This window comes from Plecotus auritus (assembly GCF_963455305.1).
Source record: "Plecotus auritus genome assembly, chromosome: 14".
Lineage (NCBI taxonomy): Eukaryota > Metazoa > Chordata > Mammalia > Chiroptera > Vespertilionidae > Plecotus > Plecotus auritus.
The window spans coordinates 3,839,961-3,861,372 of record NC_137780.1 but is presented as its reverse complement, the minus strand read 5'-3'; the positions used below and the strand labels follow the sequence as shown (position 1 = coordinate 3,861,372).

Genomic DNA, 21,412 nt, shown 5'->3' with positions numbered 1-21,412 from the left:
GGCCCAGCCCGCGGCGCGCTCCGCGTCCGTCAGTCATGGGGCGGCCGCCCAGAGCCGCGGCGGGGGCGGCGGGGCGCGGGGCTCGGGGGCCCGGCTGAGCCGCCTGGCGGAGCGAGACCCTGCAGCAGGGACGACGGAGGCGGAAGCGGCCCGATCCCGGAGGCGGCGGCGGCGGGGGGAGCCGGAGCCGCCTGGGATGCTCAGTGCGTGTGGGGCGCGCGGGCGGGGAGGCCGGGGAGGGGGTCGCGGGCCGGGCGCGCGCGGGCGGCGGGGCCGGGCGGGAGGGAGGGCGCGCGGGCGGCGGGGCCGGGGGCGCGCGGGAGGCCTAGGCGGCGGTGGGGGCGGGGCGGGCGGGGCCGGCGCTGCGCGGGCGCGGCGGCCGCGCCTCCGCCCTGGGCCTGCGAGTCCCGGGCGGCCGCGGGCGGCGTGGCCTGCAATCGGCGGCGACACCTGGCTGGGCGGTGCGTTCCCGCGCGGGGTGGGTCCTGCCGGGGCAGGACGATCGGCTTGGACGACCCTCCAGGCGTGGCGGGCACCGGTCCCGATCTCCTTCTCGAGGAAGGAAAAAGGAAATGTCTTTGGGGCGAACTCCATATTCAACTTCGCACATGGTGACGGTGGGCGGAGGATGTGAAATCCACTTCTGCCGGTGACAGGGGAGATGGGAGGGAGACTGGCTGTTGGGTTATTGCCGGTGGATACCGACCTGCAGGCTTGCCTTGGCGGGGGTTTGACGCCTGACAGCCGTGCGAGAGTAGGTCTGTCAGGCTTTTGGGACGCGTGTTCGGTAAGGCGTGGGTCCGGCGCGAGTGGATGGTGAGGACAGGGATGTCCTGTTAGACTTGGCGGAAGTGGAGCCCGGGAGAGCTTGCTGCATCCTCCCGGCACCTTGTGCAAGTAAGTCTTGATCGTGCGCATCTCGCGGCGCCGCGTAGGCTCCTAGGATCAAAAAAGGTGGGTGCCTACCCCACGCGGCGCTCGCCTTCCAAGAGCTGACCTCTGACCTTGCAGGTTGGGACCTGGGAATGGTCCCTCCCGCTCGGGAGCAGCATTTGGGTGCTGTGTTGGGAGGAACCGCAGGGGCGGAGGTTGTGGTCTGTAAGGGGATACAAGTGTGTCCTATATCTGAGTTGAGGGTGCGGGGGATGTGGGGAGGGGACAGGGGGCGGTGGTGAGGACGCCGCCGCGTTCCCCAGCCTAGGTCCGGGCTCTGCTGAAAAAATCTTGAAAATGAGGGTAGGAAGGGGGAGTTTGCGCCACGCCTTTACGCTCAGAGACACTTGGCGTGGTGGGTGGGGGCCTGGGGACCACACAGGCCTGAGGTTGCAACCGTGTGTGTCACCTCCGCGAGCCTGCGTTTCCTCCTGTGTCAGATGGAGCGACTTCGGTGGAGCTCGGACAGGGGACCCCAGGAAGGAACACGGTAGGCGACCAGGCCTGGCCTAGGGGGAGCACGCTGTGACCATGAACCGTTAGCTGTTCCCATTCCCTTTCTGTCAGAATGCCTTCCAGATGCCTGGTGGGCCTGAGTTTGTTGGGTAACATGTGAAGCAAACTCACTTTGGTTTTCTCTACGAAGCCCCCCATCCTTCCCGCTGCCTTGAAAATCACTGTTAAACTAGAAAAACCAAAGCCTTTTTCTCTGTGATCGGCCATGTGTCCGACGGGTGTCTGTTAGAACGGTTCCGTGGCTCCTGCCTCTGAACGTGAGGTTGGTGTGTGCTTCTTTGCCTCTGAAACTGGGTGCAGGTCTCACCTCACTGCTCAGGAGCCGCGTGTGTATTGTGGGGGGGTGGGGGGGACTTGTATGTGGTTGGTGTTGTTTTGTTTTTTAAATATATTTTTGTTGATGTCAGAGAGGAAGGGAGAGAGAGAGAGAGAAACATAAATGACGACAGAGAATCATGGATCGGCGGCCTCCTGCACGCCCCACACTGGGGATCGAGCCTGCACCCCGGGCATGTGCCCTGACTGGGAATCGAACCGTGACCTCCGGGTTGATAGGTCGTCGCTCAGCCACGGAGCCCCGCCAGCTGGGCTCAAGGAAGCTTCTGGAAGGAAGCAATGGCCCAACAGAGCTGTGACACTTGGGTGGGACGTAGCCCAACCAGGTTGGAGGGCCAGGGTGGGTGGCTCCAGTGAATGGAGGCCCCTGAACAAAGCCCCTGAGGTGAGAAGGTGGGTGTTACCCCCCAGATAGGGGGGTCGGAGTAACCTTGAAATGACACGATGGAGACGGAGGGCTCTTCATTCTCCGCGCGGGCGGAAGCAGTGGGAAGCTTTTAAGAGGAGCACGGAGGGCGTCAGATTCGTTCTTCGGATTAACGGGGCCTGCGGTTGTGTGGGGTGGGGCTGAACGTACAGACGGCCCGTCCACTTGTCCTGCCAGCCTCGTGCGTGCCTGTGGCTCCTGAAGGAAAATGACGGCTTAGCCGAGACAGACTTCTGTTTGTTTCTTTTTAAATGTATTTTTATTGACTTCGAAGAGGAAGGAAGAGGGAGAGCGAGAAACATCTATGATAAGAGAGAATCATGGATTGGCTGCCTCCTGCACGCCCCACACTGGGAATCAAGCCCGCAACCCGGGCATGTGCCCTCACCAGGAATCAAACCGTGACCTCCTGGTTCACAGATCCACGCTCAGCCACAGAGCCACGCCGGCCGGGCCACAGACAGATATTTTAATCCGAGTGTGAAAGCTTAAAGGGCCCTTAGAGGAGGAGGCATGAAGGATTCCTGAGGTCATCCCGGGCGCTCTTGCCTCTGCAAAATTAACTTCACATATATGCAGTATCCGCCTGATTCTAAGACAGTTAGCCCTCCGCAGAGGGCGTCACCCCGTGGTTCAAATCTCTCCTGTTACAGGGCACTCTCTCAGTTACCCTGCTACCTACAACAAGACGCTCTTTGGGCTAAAACAACCTCAGTCGAAGCCCGTTGGGGATATTTACACAATCAACCGATTCAGTGCGTGATGAATGAAGAGTTCTGCCCACCAGAATGGGTGTTGATGGCCTGGGGAGAGGTTTCCCTGGAGGTCACCATCCATGGGTCCAGGAAATGCTCTGCCATGGCCGGTTGGGTAGATGCAGAGGTGATGGGCTCTGGAACATGGAACTTGATGGTTCAGAGTGGCTCCGGGGACCCCGGGGACACTGATGCTGACGGTGCAAGTGATTAGTTGGAGTAAAATTGTTTCACGAATTAATATACGTTCTGCCTCATGTAGTAGATCTCTAAATACATATACACCGAGTGGCCAGATGATGATCTCTGAACACATAATCATCTGGCCACTCAGTGTATATCCTATATAATAAAAGCCTAATATGCAAATTGTCCCCTCCCCCTGGCCAGGCTGGCTGGACCCCACCCATGTACGAATTCATGCACCGGGCCTCTAAAAAAATACACACACACACACACACACACACACACACACACACACACTGAGTGGCCAGATTATTATGCATTCAGAGATCATAATAATCTGGCCACTCGGTGTATATGTAAAGTAAAAATTATTAGCAGACATTTGGGCTTTATCTACAGCCCTAAATTTTTTTGTCTTTAAGCACGTTTTCTTTTTAATTTTCTCATTGAAAGGGGAAGGTTGTCTTAGGTGCGAGCTTACCTTTTTGACATTTTACTGACATTAACTGCTGCTCAGTTGCTCTGCTGAAGCAAAACCCCTTTCCCGTCTCATTTTTTAACTTGAAGGAGGTTTAGAGAGGGCGTACTGGCGAGATTTCAAAAACACCACGGAGAGCTTCCATTCAGAAGTCTTTGTTTTTCGCAGGCTATTAGGTTTCCTTCTGGGAAGATGTATTGAAATGTATCTCTGTCTTAGTAATGTGACAGTGTTTGTCAGTGATAAAAGGTAGCTCTTTTTTTTTTTTTAACAAAGTATTAGCGATTTGGTAATAGTCATCAGAAATGTTTTGTGACACTTGGTGAGTTCACATCTGAAAGCTAAGGTGTTGACATTGATACATCGTTTCACACAGTAACAGCCAGTCTCCAGAACTGTGCTGGCCCATTCACTACCCATCGCCCCATGTGGTGACTTCAATTTAATGTCACTAAAATTCAGCGTTCAGTTCCCTGGCTGCAATGGTGCTTGGTGACTGGTGGCTCCGGACTGAACAGTGTAGACCCAGAGCAGCTTTGTCAGTGCCGGAAGTCGAATTGGACAGTCCTCCTCGATGAAAAATTGAAAGTTGTTTCTGTCTCTCTCTCTCTGTCTCTCTGTCTCTCTCTCTCTCTCTCACTTTCATGTCATTAAGAGACCTCCGAGTCCTCGCTTGCTGCATTGAATTCTGGGAGAATGCCGAACATAGGGAGCCATATTCTCCCTTAGGCTCTGAGAGTAAGGCCTCCTACCCTTTCTGTCTACAGTGTTGGTGTTTGTTTGTTTGTTAAAATATATTTTATTGATTTTTTACAGAGAGGAAGAGAGAGGGATAGAGAGTTAGAAACATCGATGAGAGAGAAACACCGGTCAGCTGCCTCCTGCACACCCCCTACTGGGGATGTGCCCACAACCAAGGTACATGCCCTTGACCGGAATCGAACCCGGGACCCTTCAGTCCGCAGGCCGACGCTCTATCCACTGAGCCACACCGGTCAGGGCTCCAGTGTTGTTGGCAAGTAGAGCAAACACGAGTCTCCTCTGTGACGTGGAAACATGGTGGGTGTGGATGTCCGTTTTATAGATCGTCCTGTGTTCTTCTATGTTAACGAGGTTCCGTGTAGGAATCATTTTTCTGTGCCTGAAACAGTATGACAGTAGGAATCAAATATTTGTAGCTTTTCGGCTCTTCAAAATCTAGAGACGTCGTGAGCTTGGAGTAAATTGTCAGTTCCCGACAAAGGCTGAACGATACTTTATTTTCGATGTGAGTTTCGAACAGAAGAAGGGCCCTGGCCCTGGAGCGCTCCCTCTGTCTGGGGAACTGGGAGCGGGGGTGGCAGGAGCGCCAAGTGCATTGTGGGTGGGACTAGCATCCCCATGGCTGTCTTTTCCTCGGGCTGCGTTCTAAAAGGTAGTGTGAGCCCGGCCGGTGTGGCTCAGGGGTTGAGCATCGACCTATGAACCAGGAGGTCACGGTTCGATTCCAGGTCAGGGCACATGCCCGGGTTGGGGGTCCATCCCCAGTGTGGGGCGTGCAGGAGGCAGCCGATCCATGATTCTCTCTCATCACTGATGTTTCTATCTCTCCCTCTCGGAAATCAATAAAAATACATTATAGCCCTAGCTGGTTTGGCTCGGTGGATAGAGCGTCAGCCTGCGGACTGAAGGGTCCCAGGTTCGATTCCAGTCAAGGGCACACGCCCGGGTTTGCAGGCTCGATCCCCAGTGGGGGTCGTGCAGGAGGCAGCCAATCAGTGATTCTCTCTCATCATTGATGTTTCTCTCTCTCTCTCTCCCTCTTCCTTCCTCTCTGAAATCAATAAAAATATATATTTTAAAAAGTACAGTGTAATAAAAAGTAAGTAAAGGGTGGTTTGAGTAGAGCCGGGTGAGAGGATGTTGGTAGCCCATTGAGAAGTGACCTGTGCTGTCACACAGCCGCCGGGGCCCCAACAGAGAGTCCTGTGTACAACACCGTAGAAGGCGCTGGTGGCCTCTTAGAACTGAGAGGGAGAGGGAGGGAGAAGAAAGGATCGTAAGATGCTGGCCTCTTCTGCTTCAGATGGTGACTCCAACGGGTAATTGTGAGAAGGAAGAGATTTTAAAGAAACGTAAATCTGAGCACACCGAATTTCAGATGTGTGCGACATCCAGGTAGAGATGCCTTTTGGCTCAGCGGATGGCGCGTCGGTCTGCGGACTGAGGGGTCCCGGGTTCGATTCCTGTCAGGGCCACATGCCTGGGCTCGATCCCCATTGTGTGTGGGGGAGGGGCGGGGGGGGCGGTTGGTGGTTCTCTCTCATCATTGAAGTTTCTGTCTCTCCCTCTCCCTTCCTCTGAAATCAATACAAATTTTTTTTTTTAAAGAAAAAAAAGGAAATATGGTTTAGACTCGAGTTCAGGAATGCGATCTGGCTGGAGACTGTACGTCTTGGGAGATAGTGCAGTGACATAGGGAGCGGGGAAGGGGGTCCGGAGACATGCTCGCACGGGGGGTGACTGAGGGAGGGCGCTTCAGGGAAGGAGGCATGTGGGGGTGTGGAAACGTGACTTAGGTTTGGCAGGGAGTTGAGGAATCTCAAGTCCTAGTAAACAGTCCCCCCTCCCCCCACCGAGGTAGGAAGCAGGGTTGGCTGGCTGGGCGAGGAGGCAGAGCAGTTGGGAATGGCCGGGCGTGGAGCTGGAGGGAAGGAAGGCCATCGGCAAGAAGCCTTCCCTGGGGGGGGGGGGGGGGGGGGGTATGCCAGAGGTCCCAGCTGACATCGGAGACAATCCGTGTCTAGTGGCATCTGCCTGCCTGGTTGTATGACTTCTGCTTCCCCTACCCCACACCCCCCTCCCAAAAAAAAAACAAAAAAACACACCTTTGAGATTCTACATTGCATCCTAAGCCCCCAACTTGGAGCCTTACTCGTGCCATTTGCACCTCGGGACACGTGGGTTCCTGTCGGCCTGTGTCTGCGTGAAGACTGGATATAAAAGGCCATCGTCATTGTGAAACGCGATGAGGTCTGACCGAGGCGGGGAGTGGTATGGCTCCTTTCTCTTTCTGCCGTGAGTTACATGTCCACAAAGCTAATTGGATGCACTCTGTCATGATGATTTAATGCAAGAGCTGGGGGTTTTAGGTCCTACTTGGAACGGCCTTTGGACCGCTGTTTCAGCCACTTATTTTTTAAAAATATATGTTTTATTGATTTTTTACAGAGAGGAAGGGAGAGGGCTAGACAGAAACATCGATGAGAGAGAAACATCGGTCAGCTGCCTCCTGCACGCCCCCTACTGGGGATGTGCCCGCAACCAAGGTACATGCCCTTGACCGGAATCGAACCTGGGACCTTTCAGTCTGCAGGCCGACGCTCTATCCGCTGAGCCACACCGGTTAGGACTGTTTCAGCCACCTAGATGACTGCGAGTAAAAAGTAGAGAGCTGATATTTGAGTGCCTCACAGGCACTTTACATGACATCCCATTTAACAGAAATCACAAAGTAATCGTGATCTGTTTTTAAGCATAAATGTACAATAGAAAAATGCATTTTGCCCTGGCCGGTGTGGCTCAGTTGGTTGGGCATCATCCCGTACACCGAAAGGTTGCCGGTTCGATTCCGGTCAGGGCCTGTGCCTGGGCTGCGGGCTCGATCCCCGGTGGGGAGCCTGCAGGGGGTAGCCGATGTTCCTCTCCCACATCAATGTTTCTCTCTCTCCCCCTCTCCCTTCCTCTTTCTCAAAAAATCAATAAAAATAGCCCTCGCCGGTTTGGCTCAGTGGACAGAGCATCGGCCCACGGACCGAAGGGTCCCGGGTTCGATTGCGGTCCAGGGCAAGTACCTCGGTCGTAGGCTCCATCCCAGCCCTGGTCGGGGTGCGTGGGGGAGACAACCCATCGATGTGTCTCTCTCACATCGATGTCTCTGTCTTCTCTCTCTTTACAGCCTTGCCCCCTTCTACTCTCTCTAAAAATCAGTGGGAAAATATCCTCGGGAAAAATCTCTCTCCAAGCACCCCTCCACTGACCATAGCATATACGTTTGAACGTGAGCAGGTGGAGTTAGGATGCGTTCCCACGGTACCGTCATCTTAAAAGTGTGCCGTGCCAAAACCGGTTTGGCTCAGTGGATAGAGCGTCGGCCTGTGGACTGAAAGGTCCCAGGTTCGATTCCGGTCAAGGGCACGTACCTTGGTTGTGGGCACATCCCCAGTAGGAGGTGTGCAGGAGGCAGCTGATCGATGTTTCTCTCTCATCGATGTTTCTAACTCTCTATCCCTCTTCCTTCCTCTCTGTAAAAAAGCAATAAAATATATTTTTTTTAAAAAAAGTGTGCCAAGTTCCCATGAGCCTTTGCATCCCCACACTTCTGTGGTTTAAATGCTGGGAGTGTGGCTGTGGTTTCTCCTGAGAAGTTGTTACTATGAAGCAGGGAAATAGTCCTGTCCTGGATTTATAGAGCAACTTTGTTGGAGGATTCGTTAAACAGTGGGCGCTGTTGATACATGAGAAAGAGATACGTGTGGTGTGAGAATCCTCATTTTAAATTCCAGAAAGACTAATCATGTGACATTCAGGGAAAAGTTCTGTGATCACCTCTTTTTACCTGGAAAAGTTAAGGCATTTTGCCGAAACCGGTTTGGCTCAGTGGATAGAGCGTCGGCCTGCGGACTGAAGGGTCCCGGGTTCGATTCCGGTCAAGGGCATGTACCTCGGTTGCGGGCACATCCCCAGTGGGAGGTGTGCAGGAGGCAGCTGATCGATGTTTCTCTCTCATCCATGTTTCTAGCTCTCTATCCCTCTCCCTTCCTCTCTGTGAAATATCAATAAAATATATTTAAAAAAAAAAAAAGTTAAGGCATTTTATGTAATTTGAAAATCATGGGAAATTCTGAAATTTCAACAAAGATGTAATTATATCCAAACTCAATTTAAATTTCAAAGACTTTTATCATTTAAAAGGCTAAGCAGGTAACTTGAAATTGCAATATACGTCTCATGTCTGAGTCTCTCTAAAGACAGGTCTATTTTAAGGAGTTGTTTTTGTGTGTGTGTTTTTTTTAATGTGTCCATTTATGGATATTATTACTATGGAAATCATTTGTGGGGGGGGGACTGACTTCTCCACAGAGTTTTATTTTTGAGAATTTTTTAACATGTTTTTACTGATTTTTAGAGAGAGAGATAGAAACATCGATGATGAGAGAGAATCATTCATCAGCTGCCTCCTGCACGCCCCGCACTGGGGATTGAGCCCACAACCCGGGCATGTCCCCTGACTGGGAATGGAACTGTGACCTCCTGGTTCATAGGTCGATGCTCAACCCCTGAGCCACGCCGGCTGGGCATGTCTCTGGTGTTTTCATTGGGTGTGGCTGTAAACGAGAGTTAAAACCCGCATTCCTGCCCTTAACACCCCCAGTCCCACCCTCCCTCGGGGAAGGTGCCGTGTTGTAAATGATGGTTTGGATCCATGGAAACGGCCGTTTGGGGCAATGACCGGACCGCGGGCAGGTTTGTTAAACTGAGAATTTACAAACCAGTTTCCAGCGATCCCAAATGTGGCTTCCTTTTCACGCCCTGCTGTTGGCTCCCCTTGGACTCTCCTATCTTCCTCCCTCCTCCTCCTCAGACCTGCACACACATTGTTGCGCCTGGAGGACGCTGTGTCACTGCAGGGCCTGTTCTCGTGTCTCAGTTCTCCTATCTTTCACGTGCGTTTTTCTTGAGAGAGATGATCCCTGACTCCCCTCTTACTTGGAACACGAAGGGACACACATGGATACAAGATACGTTCCCATGGCAACAAGAGATGGGCGGTGGGAAACCTGGGAAAGTTTTAGCCTCCACTAAAATACGAGGAAATGGGGCTGCTTTGGGGGAGTGTGGAGACGCTGAGTTCTTGAAGTTAGATTAAAAGCAGCTTTAGCCCTAACCGGTTTGGCTCAGTGGATAGAGCGTCAGCCTGGGGACTGAAGGGTCCCGGGTTCGATTCCGGTCAAGGGCATGTACCTTGGTTGCAGGCACATCCCCAGTGGGGGGTGTGCAGGAGGCAGCTGATCGATGTTTCTCTCTCATCGATGTTTCTAACTCTCTGTCCCTCTCCCTTCCTCTCTGTAAAAAATCAATAAAATATATTTTAAAAAAAAAAAAAAAAGCAGCTTTAGCCGGGGGGCGGGTGTGGGGGGGAGGTGAGGGAACAAAGCTGGTGAATAACCCTGACTTCTGGCCAAACTGGGACCGGACAGTACTGTCGCCGTCTCTCTATGCCTTTAATTTTTTTTTATTTTTCCTAAATATAACATGGAATCAGAGGCTCGGGGCTGAAAGTATTTACACACACACACACACACACACACACACACACGAGATGCTTAAGTGATGCCAGGTTAGGGACCCGGGAGGATCTTTGGAACCGTCAAACTGATACAGTAACCACAAAGAAACAATGATCTGTCTTCATCGACGGACAGCCGAATGCGGAGCAGGGTTCCCCACTCTCAGAGTGTCAGAATCCTTATGTTAGCAATTAAAGAACCTTTATTAAAAAAGAATCGAAGCCCTGGCCGGTGTGGCTCTCAGACCGAAGGGTTACGCGTTCCATTCCCAGGTTGGATCCCTGGCCCCAGCTGGGGCGCGTGTGGGAGGCAGCCAATCGATGCTTCTCTCGAGCATTGGTGTTTTTCTCTCTCTCTCTCCCTTCCTCTCTCTCTCTAAAAATCAATGAAAACCCATCCCCGGGTGAGGATGAAAAGAAGAACGATCTAAGTTGTCAATACAGTGGAAGACTCCTAACAACCCCTGGGGCAAATGCGTCGTGGAAAGACGGGGGTCACTATTGGGAAGGTGATGAATATGTTTTGTTGCAGCACTGAATGGCAGCCAGACCAGACCCAGTGCCCCTCCACTTAAACAAAGCTTTTAGCCTCGATCCCCAGTAGAGGATGTGCAGGAGGCAGCCGATCCATGACTCTCCCATCACTGATGTTTCTACCTCTCTCTCCCCCTCTCCCTTCCTCTCTGAAATCAACAAAAATATATTTATTTTAAAAAGAGGGGGCGGGGGGGAGCATAGCATTCCCTGTTCCCATGAGTAGCCTCTCCCCTTGCCAGCATCTCTTCGTCCTGTTCCTGAATTCCCCAGGCCTCTGCTTGGGTGCTGACTCCCGCCTGCTTCTCGGCCTGGGGAGCCGGCAGGGGACCTGGAGGGCCGGCATCCCGCTGGTCTTGTGCGCGGAAAAGCTCGGGGTGGGGGGGGCGGTGGAAATCTGGGCGTTCAGTGGCGTCGGGGTGACCCGTGGGGTTCCACCGCTGACGGTGGCCGGCACCGGGGAATAGAGACGGACACGAGCACGGGCTGGTCCCTCCCAGCGTTGATTTTTCGCGAGGGAGGCGTCCCAGCCGGACAGGATGCGCCCCCAGATCCCTGACAGTGCCGTGTTCTGGTCCCCCCGCCCCCAGGTCATGAAACGGGTGCGCACCGAGCAGATTCAGATGGCCGTGTCCTGCTACCTCAAACGCCGGCAGTACGTGGACACCGACGGTCCCCTGAAGCAAGGCCTGCGCCTGTCCCAGACCCCCGAGGAGATGGCAGCCAACCTCACAGGTGGGTGCGGGCCGCTCGGGGCGAGCTGCGGGGGGGCGCATGGCAGGGTCCCTTCCGCTCCGAAGCCAATGGAAGTATATATTTAAAAAAAAAAAATACCACCAATGCCCGGCCGGCGGGGCTCCGTGGTTGAGCGGCGACCTATGAACCAAGAGATCACAGTTCAGTTCCCGGTCAGGGCGCGGGCCCGGGCTGCGGGCTCCGTCCCCAGTAGGAGGCAGCCCATCCATGATTCTCTCTCCTCAGTGATGTTTCTCTCCCTCTCTCTTCCCCTCCCTTGCTCTCTGAAGTCAATAAAAACATTATTTTTAAATACCGCCATGGATAGCCTTGAAACAAGGAGAGAAGGCTGGTTTTAAAAGGAAAGAACATTCTCAACACACAGAGAAAATTATACATTTAAATACGCAGTGAAAATGTGAAGTTGGGGAAGCCCCAGGAAGCAGAGCAGGACGATCAGCGGGATCTGGGGGGGAAGATGGAAGATCTGGGGGGGAGATGGGAGATCTGGAGGGGAAGATGGGAGATCTGGGGGGGAGATGGGAGATCTGGAGGGGAAGATGGGAGATCTGGGGGGGAAGATGGGAGATCTGGGGGGGAAGATGGGAGATCTGGGGGGGAAGATGGGAGATCTGGGGGGGAAGATGGGAGATCTGGGGGGGAAGATGGGAGATCTGGGGGGGAGATGGGAGATCTGGAGGGGAAGATGGGAGATCTGGGGGGGAAGATGGGAGATCTGGGGGGGAAGATGGAAGATCTGGGGGGGAAGATGGAAGATCTGGGGGGAGATGGGAGATCTGGAGGGGAAGATGGGAGATCTGGGGGGGAAGATGGGAGATCTGGGGGGGAGATGGGAGATCTGGAGGGGAGATGGGAGATCTGGAGGGGAAGATGGGAGATCTGGGGGGGAAGATGGGAGATCTGGGGGGGAGATGGGAGATCTGGAGGGGAGATGGGAGATCTGGAGGGGAAGATGGGAGATCTGGGGGGGAAGATGGGAGATCTGGAGGGGAGATGGGAGATCTGGAGGGGAAGATGGGAGATCTGGGGGGGAGATGGGAGATCTGGAGGGGAGATGGGAGATCTGGAGGGGAAGATGGAAGATCTGGGGGGGAAGATGGGAGATCTGGAGGGGAAGATGGGAGATCTGGGGGGGAAGATGGGAGATCTGGGGGGGAAGATGGGAGATCTGGGGGGGAAGATGGGAGATCTGGGGGGAAGATGGGAGATCTGGGGGGGAAGATGGGAGATCTGGGGGGGAAGATGGGAGATCGGGGGGGAAGATGGGAGATCTGGGGGGGAAGATGGGAGATCTGGGGGGGAAGATGGGAGATCTGGGGGGGAAGATGGGAGATCTGGGGGGGAAGATGGAAGATCTGGGGGGGAAGATGGGAGATCTGGGGGGGAAGATGGGAGATCTGGGGGGGAAGATGGAAGATCAGTTCAGGACTCTGCCCTGGAAGCAGTAGGAGAGCCAGAGAGAAAGCTGGGGATCAACAAAATGATTCAAGCCCGGCCGGCGTGGCTCAGTGGTTGAGAATTAGCCCATGAACCAGGAGGTCCCAGGTTCGATTCCCGGTCAGGGCATGTGCCGGGTTGTGGGCTCCATCCCCAGTGAGGGGCGTGCAGGTGGCAGCCGATCGATAATTCTCTCTCATCACTGATGTTTCTGTCTCCCTCTCCCTCTCCCTTCCTCTCTGAAATCAATAGAAATATTTGTTTGAAAGAATAATAATAATTCTTTTTCCGTCCCCACCCGTGTGCCTTCTCCTTAGTCCAATCAGAGTCTGGCTGTGCCAACATCGTGTCCGCGTCCCCGTGCCAGGCAGAGCCCCAGCAGTATGAAGTGCAGTTCGGGCGGCTGCGGAATTTCCTCACCGGTGAGTACTCAGCTCCAGGAGCCTTTTCCGGTTAAGAACGAGTCATGCGGCCCTCACTGGTTTGGCTCAGTGGAGGGAGCGTCGGCCTGCGGACTCGAGGGTCCCAGGTTCGATTCCGGTCAAGGGCATGTACCTTGGTTGCGGGCACATCCCCAGTGGGAGGTGTGCAGGAGGCAGCTGATCGATGTTTCTCTCTCATCGATGTTTCTAACTCTCTATCCCTCTCCCTTCCTCTCTGTAAGAAACCAATAAAATATATTTTTTTTAAAAAAGAACAAGCCCTAACCCATTTGGCTCAGTGGATAGAGTGTCAGCCTGTGGATGGAAGGGTCCCAGGTTCGATTCCGGTCAAGGGCATGTACCTGGGTTGCGGGCACATCCCCAGTGGGGAGTGTGCAGGAGGCAGCTGATCGATGTTTCTATCTCATCGATGTTTCTAACTCTCTATCCCCCTCCCTTCCACTCTGTAAAAAATCAATAAAATATATGTTTAAAAAAAAAAAAAGAACAAGTCATGGGGACCCTGTTACATTCTGGGCACGGTGTTGGGTTAGAGAGTCAAAGGTACTTTTACCACTTGCCTCAAACTTACGCTCCTTAGAATTTCTGAGAGAGTTAAAGGGCAAGGTTAAAATTTGCAAGCTTGAGGGCTCTGGGTGTATTTTTGTGTTGGTTTTTTATATATTTTTTATTGATCTCAGAAAGGAAGGGAGAGGGAGAGATAGAAACATCAAGGATGAGAGAGAATCATGGATCTGCTGCCTCCTGCACTCCCCATACTGGGCAACCGGGGCATGTGCCCTGACCTGGAATCGAACCATGACCTCCTGGTTCCTAGGTCGATGCTCAACCACTGAGCCCCACCAGCCGGGCTTTATTGGGCTTATATTTCAGTCACCAGCCTCAGAAAATAGGGTCCTGACACCGTGTTGTGTGGCGGGGGGCTCCCCGGGAGGGCCCCCTTCCCCCCTCCCCCCCCCCCCCCCGTGCTCTGAGATGATGCTGACTGTCAAGCCCTCCCTCTTTTCGTTGTAGATTCCGATTCCCAGCATAGCCACGAAGTGATGCCTCTCCTGTACCCTCTCTTTGTCTACCTCCACCTCCACCTGGTCCAGAACAGCCCCAAGAGCACAGCGGAGAGCTTCTTCAGCCGCTTCCACGGCATGTTCCTGCAGAACGCCAGCCAGAAGGACGTGGTCGAGCAGCTGCAGGCCACGCAGACCATCCAGGACATCCTGTCCAACCTCAAGCTCCGCGCCTTCCTGGACAACAAGTACGTGGTCCGCCTCCAGGAAGACAGCTACCACTACCTGATCCGCTACCTCCAGAGCGACAACAACGCCGCCCTGTGCCGGGTCCTCACGCTGCACATCCACCTGGACGTGCAGCCCGTCAAGAGGACCGACTACCAGCTGTACGCCGGCGGCGGCTCCTCGCGGGGCGAGGGCAGCGGCCTGGAGCCCGCCGACGTGCCCGGCCCGATCTTGCAGAACGAGGCCGCCCTGGACGTCCTGCAGGAGAGCATCCGGCGTGTCAAGGAGGGCCCGCCCTCGCTCACCACCATCTGCTTCTACGCCTTCTACAACACGGAGCAGCTGCTGAACGCCGCCGAGATCTCCCCCGACGGCAAGCTGCTCGCGGCCGGCTTCGACAACTCCTGCATCAAACTCTGGAGCCTCCGGTCCAAGAAGTTGAAAGCCGAGCCCCATCAGGTGGACGTGTCCCGCATCCGCCTGGCCTGCGACGTTCTGGAAGAGGAGGTATGGGTGTCATTCTTCCTTCCCTGCACCTGCCTCGCGCGTTTGCTTAGAACAGTGGTCGGCAAACTCCTTGGTCCACAGAGCCAAATACCAACAGGACAACGACTGACATTTCTTTGGAGAGCCACATTTTTTAAACTTAAACTTCTTCTAACGCCACTTCTTCAAAATAGACTCGCCCAGGCCGTGGTATTTTGTGGAAGAGCCACACTCAAGGGGCCAAAGAGCCGCATGTGGCTCGCGAGCCGCAGTTTGCCGACCACTGGCTTAGAATATTCTTTCCAAACGTGACTGATCTTACAGAGAAGGGGCTTCTTGACTTAGAACCCTCATCCGATAGCAAAGCAAACTCATGCCGGGTTACCTGCAGCCATTGAATTCTGCCCATGCCTAACCTCGGAAGAGATGAAAATTATTATTGTTTTTTTTAATATAGATTTTTATTGATCTCAGAGAGGAAGGGACAGGGAGAGAGAGAGAGAATCATCAATGATAAGAGAGAATCATGGATCGGCTGCCTCCTGCACACCCCCTAGTGGGAATCGAGCCCACAACCCGGGCATGTGCCCTGGTCAGGAATTGAATGGTGACCTCCTGGTTCATAGGTCAACGCTCAACCACCGAGCCTCACCGGCTGGGCTCTCCCACAGTTCTTATATAAACTTCCTGGAGTAGAGCAATGAGTCATCCTTGCAATGTTAAAGTGTTGTTGTTCCCTCTGTGGAAAGAAAAACGCTAATATTCTTCGTCACAGTAGAACCATAAGCTCACAAATGCTAACATATCTTTTTTTAATATATTTTTATTGATTTCAGAGTGGAAGGGAGAGGGAGAGAGAGATAGAAACATCAATAATGAGAATCATTGATCGGCTGCCTCCTGCACGCTTCCCACTGGAGATCAAGCCCGCAAGCCGGGCATGTGCCCTTGACCAGAATCGAACCCGGGATGCTTCAGTCTGCAGTCCGACACTCTCTCCACTGAGCCAAACCAGCTAGGGCAGTGGTTGGCAAACTCATTAGTCCACAGAGCCAAATATAAATAGGACAACGATTGAAATTTCTTTTGAGAGCCACATTTTTTAAACTTAAACTTCTTCTAACGCCACTTCTTCAAAATAGACTCGCCCAGGCCGTGGTATTTTGTGGAAGAGCCACACTTCAAGGGGCCAAAGAGCCGCATGTGGCTCGCTAGCCGCAGTTTGCCGACCACTGAGCTAGGGCAATGCTAACGTATTTTTAATCTTGAGCGCCTGCAGTAGCCATTTTGAACATGCGTGGACGTGTGTGTGTATTTTCTCTTTACTTTCCCTCGGCTCTGTACACATTGGAGCCTTTGCTTTATTTCAGTTTAATGGGTTTTTTTCGAATAGAAGTTAAAAGGATGCCCTTTTCCTAGGCAAGAACTAAAGCTCACACATATCCTTATTTATACACCCCCAGAGGCAATGGGGGATAGAATCTTCATCTCGCTGCTCCTCATTCTTGTAGGGTTTCATGAAAACCCACTGTGATGGATGAATCCCGGGATCGAGGCGGCTGTAGCTTTAGCAGGCGTCCTCAAACTACGGCCCACGGGCCACATGCGGCCCGCCGAGGACATTTATCCGGCCCGCCGGGTGCCGCTGCCTGTCCTGCTTAGCAGCCAACACGTCCCGGGCCCGCAGTGCGCATAGGAATTTGTTCATAGTTGTTTTTTTAAACTATAGTCCGGCCCTCCAACTGTCTGAGGGACAGGGAACTGGCCCCCTGTTTAAAAAGTTTGAGGACCCCTGCTTCAAGGAGCCTGCCTGTGAGCGAGTGAAGGGCAAGGGGGTTTTGGGCACAGACGGTGTCCAGGAGGGGGAGAGGCGGGGGGAGGGGCTTTCCCCCGGGGGCCGGGGCGGCTGTCTTCTCGTCTGTCCCCACACAGGAAGTCTGTCCGAGAAGCACAGGGGTCGCTTAGCTGTGGGGTCTCAGGCCTTGGGTTGTTCCTTCGGGAAGATGTTTGTGACGCTGCGGAAAGTCACGGTTTTAAAGCCGCATCTCTCTTCCCTCGTGGCCACCAGCAGTGCGTGCCTGGTCCCAGGGCGTGTGTGCCATTGACCGACGATCGCCCCTTTCTGGCTTACTGTTCTGATCGGCCCGGGGTTAGTTTGGGCTACACTGCTACAGTGGTTCTGCGTTCATCATGCACGGAGCCCCACCGGCGTGGCTCCGCGGTGGAGCGTCGACCTAGGAACCAGGAGGTCACGGATGGATTCCCGGTCAGGGCACAGGCCCGGGTTGCCGGCTCGATCCCCAGTGTGGGGCGTGCAGGAGGCAGCCGATCCATGATTCTCTTTCATCATGGATGTTTCTCTCTCTCTCTCCTCTCCCTTCCCTGAAATCAATTAAAAAAAAAAAAAATATATATATATATATATATATATATATATATATATATATATATATATATATTCTAGAAGCCTGATGCACGAAATCCGTGCAAGGGACTAGGCCCTCACAGCCCCGGCTTTGTCCGGAAGGTCATCCGGATGGTCGTTCCGCTGTTCGGCCGTCCGGTCCAATTAGCATATTAGGCTTTTATTATTATAGAACAGTGGTCGGCAAACCGCAGCTCGCAAGCCACATGCAGCTCTTTGGCCCCTTGAGTGTGGCTCTTCCACAAAATACCACGGCCCGGGCGAGTCGTATTTTGAAGAAGCGGCGTTAGAACACTCAAGGGGCCAAAGAGCCGCATGTGGCTCGCGAGCCGCGGTTTGCCGACCCCTGTTATAGAAGATGTTTTAAATCAGGAAACTGAGACCACGTCTGCGCAGGCGTGGGCGCAAGGACGTGTCAGGATTGGTGTCAGTGGGCTGGAAACGGAGCCGCGTGGCTTCTGAGGCACGCCCCTGCAATGAAAGAACTAAGGACTGAACGTACACTCACAAGTAACTCTTTCCAAATGGTGGCTTTCAGCATCAACAAGGAAAGTCACCACAGGCTGCCTTTCCGTCGGCTTTTGAAATCTGTTAGCCTTGACCCAAGAGTAAGGCCCACAGACATCCTATCTAATAAAAGAGTGATGTGCAGATTGACCATCACTCCAACACGCAAGATGGCTGCCCCCATGTGGTCAAAGATCCTGCCCCCATGTGGACACAAGATGGCCACCACAAGATGGCGAGCAGGGGAGGGCAGTTGGGAGGGACCAGGCTTGCAAGGGAGGGCAGTTGGGGGTGATCAAGCCTGCAGGGGAGGGCAGTTAGGGGTGACCAGGCTGGCAGAGGAGGGAAGTTGGGGGGGACCCAGGCCTGCAGGGGAGGGCAGTTAGGGGCAAACAGGCTGGCAGGGGAGTGGTTAGGGGGTGATCAGGCTGGCAGGCAGAAGCGGTTAGGGGCAATCAGGAAGGCAGGCAGGCGAGCAGTTGGGAGCCAGCAGTCCTGGATTGTGAGAGGGATGTCTGACTGCCCATTTAGGCCCGATCCCTAAATGAGCAGTCGGATATCCCTTGAGGGGTCCCAGATAGGAGAGGGTGCAGGCTGGGCTGAGGGACACACACCCCCGTACACGAATTTCATGCACAGGGCTTCTAGTCACTCCATATACAGCCTTGCGTTTCTGTAGCTTTCGGGTTGCTAAATGCGTGGCTGCAAAATGAATGGAAGGAAAGCGGGGTGTGAGCTGTCGGGGACGTCTTACTCGGTCACGCGGTTATGGGCCGATTTCCTGGGGTGGCCCTTAAGAGCAAGACCCCGTCCTGTACCGGTAGGTGCTATTTCCCAAGCAGTGCTCCCCCCCGCCTCTGCCCCCAACCCTGAGATTCTGTTTCCTACGGGGACCACTAACCATCTCTTCTCATGTCCCCTTTGCGGCGCCCCCAGGAGGAGGAGGAGGAGGCCGCGGGCACCGAGATGAAGACGCTGCGGGGACACTGCGGGCCCGTGTACAGCACGCGCTTCCTCGCCGACAGCTCAGGGCTGCTCTCCTGCTCCGAGGACATGTCCATCCGGTACTGGGACCTGGGGACCTTCACCAACACTGTGCTGTACCAGGGACACGCCTACCCGGTGTGGGACCTGGACATCAGCCCGTACAGCCTGTACTTCGCCAGCGGGTCCCACGACCGCACCGCGCGGCTGTGGTCCTTCGATCGGACGTACCCGCTGCGGATATACGCAGGCCACCTGGCGGACGTGGACTGTGTCAGGTTCCACCCCAATTCCAACTACCTGGCCACGGGCTCCACCGATAAGACGGTCCGGCTGTGGAGCGCCCAGCAGGGGAACTCGGTCCGGCTGTTCACGGGCCACCGCGGCCCCGTGCTGTCGCTCGCCTTCTCTCCCAACGGGAAGTTCCTGGCGTCGGCGGGCGAGGACCAGCGGCTGAAGCTGTGGGACCTGGCCTCCGGGAGCCTCTACAAGGAGCTGCGCGGCCACACGGACAACATCACGAGCCTCGCCTTCAGCCCCGACAGCAGCCTGGTGGCCTCGGCGGCCATGGACAACTCGGTGCGCATCTGGGACATCCGCAGCAGCTTCTGCAGCGCGGCCGCCGACGGCTCCTCGGGCGAGCTGGTGGGCGTGTACACGGGCCACATGAGCAACGTGCTGAGCGTGCAGTTCATGGCCTGCAACCTCCTCCTGGTGACGGGAATCACGCAGGAAAATCAGGAACATTGATGATTTTTTTTTTTTTTGATTTTTTTTTTTTTTTTAACCCTCGTAGTGACGGACTGGGCAGCCGTGGAGCCAGGGCTCCGGACTGCGTCTTCCGATCGAATCACTGACTGACTGTGAAAGACTCCCCGCCTCTCCCCGTGTCCCCGGGCGGGCATCCTGAGCGCGTCACCCCTTCCTCGGGCCCCCCCCCAGTGTCAAGGACGCGGGGGCGGGGAGGGGGTACGGACAGGTGGTGGTGATAAGCGGACTCGAGATCAAGAATTGAGATGCTCTGGAGGTGAGGGGGCACATTCTTCCAAAGATGCCCCCCCCACCCGTGTCCTCGCGAGAGCACCTCCTGTCTGTCTCCTTCTCTCCCCTGCCCACCCCACCCCCCTGCTTTGTGGAACCACGATGCTGCTGACTGGCAGGGGGCCCGTTTTGGTCCCAGGAGGGTCGCAGGTCACAGCCGCTGGCGGGAATGCAGGGGTGGGGACGAGGGACGAGGAAGGGGGGGAAAGGCCTCTCCTTTCCCACGACCCCGCAGAGAGCAGGATTTTTATTATTGTTATTATAATTATAGTAATTATTATTATTATTACGGAGAAGCGGAAGCCTGGCTCTGGCAGAGGCGCCTCTCTGCTCTCCACCTTCAGGTCTGGCTCCCGGCACCGGCTCCGATGCTTGGCATTTTGAGGTTCAGGGAATTCAGGGGCTCTGGGAGCGCAGTGTCTTGTGGGAAAGGGAGGACTTCTGGGCGACAGGTGGGTCACCCCCCCGCCTTCCCCCGACGTGTTCCTAGAAGGGGGTGCATGCAGCGGAGGAAGCCTCGGGCTCGTGCAGTGATGGTGGGAAAGCAAGACCTCGCGGCTCACTTCCGTGAACAAGCGCCCCCCCCTCCCTCCCCACCCCCCCGCCCCCCGAAATGTGGGGAAGAAATGAAAATAATGTGAGGTGATCAGTCCAGAGGCAGAGGTGTTGCTTTCTCGGCCTTTGACTCCTTGAGGTCACTGCTCCCGCCTCCTGCATCGCAACAGCAGCTTAATGAACACGTTGTGAGACAAACTGTAAGTACGAATGCACGCATCTAAAAACACCCAGGATAACGTGAGGTCTGATTGATGGGAAAAAAGGATTAAATCTTTGGGGGTTTTTTTTCTGAAAAGAGTTATTTTGTATTTCGAGGATAACGCGAGGTCTGATTGGTGGGAAAAAAGGATTAAATCTTTTTGGCTTTTTTTTTTTCTGAAAAGAGTTATTTTGTATTTTGTTTTCTATTAAAATGTATTTAGTTTCCCAAAAAGAAAAAGTGTTGGCATCTCATTTAAGCTGTGAGGAGAGGCGGGTGTGGCCTCTCTCCAGGGGGAGCCAGCGCCTAGGCCGGACAGGCCCTCGGAGGGGCACCTTGATCCGCTCTGTGCTCCTCAGCTTGTTTGGAATCACGCTTCCTTGGCGTTCACGTGGATCACCGATCGCATTTAATACTGTTTCTGCATCCCCGATTGCCATCCGCTGACCGGAGACCACGTCTGTATTGCCATCCAGAGTTACCTGGTGAGATTCTACGTCCAGTTTCCTGCTCTAAAGACCCCGTTCTGAAATCGCTAGGGGGTGTTATTTAATGAACTCAAACTAATTTATTGAACCATTTCCAGGTAAAGGACTCAGTCAAAGATATCAATGACGCCAGAATTCCTAGTGTACTTCCGATGCGTGATTTTCTGGCCAGGACCCGAGAATTACCAGGAGGTCGTAGAGGGAGACTATAGAATTCTGTGCCAAAAAGAAAACATTTTTTACTTGAGCCCAAGGTGCTAACTAACAGGACATGTTTCTTATAGATAAAAATATATATTTGAGACATTGCAAGAAGGATCCTTTGGCAACTTAGACAGTATCACCTTCCACGTGGCCTGCAGG

The 21,412-nt window shown here is 54.1% G+C and overlaps 1 protein-coding gene across 1 annotated transcript; it reads left to right on the top strand.

Moving 5' to 3' along the window:
* The first annotated feature begins 63 nt into the window (after nucleotides 1-63).
* Nucleotides 64-20,785, top strand: TAF5L (TATA-box binding protein associated factor 5 like). The gene is made up of 5 exons (XM_080651314.1): nucleotides 64-203; nucleotides 11,084-11,228; nucleotides 13,004-13,108; nucleotides 14,144-14,868; nucleotides 18,716-20,785. Exons 2-5 carry the CDS (start codon nucleotides 11,087-11,089, stop codon nucleotides 19,511-19,513), a joined length of 1,770 nt encoding a protein of 589 aa, XP_080507440.1. The 5' UTR covers nucleotides 64-203; nucleotides 11,084-11,086; the 3' UTR covers nucleotides 19,514-20,785.
* The last annotated feature ends 627 nt before the right edge of the window (nucleotides 20,786-21,412 follow it).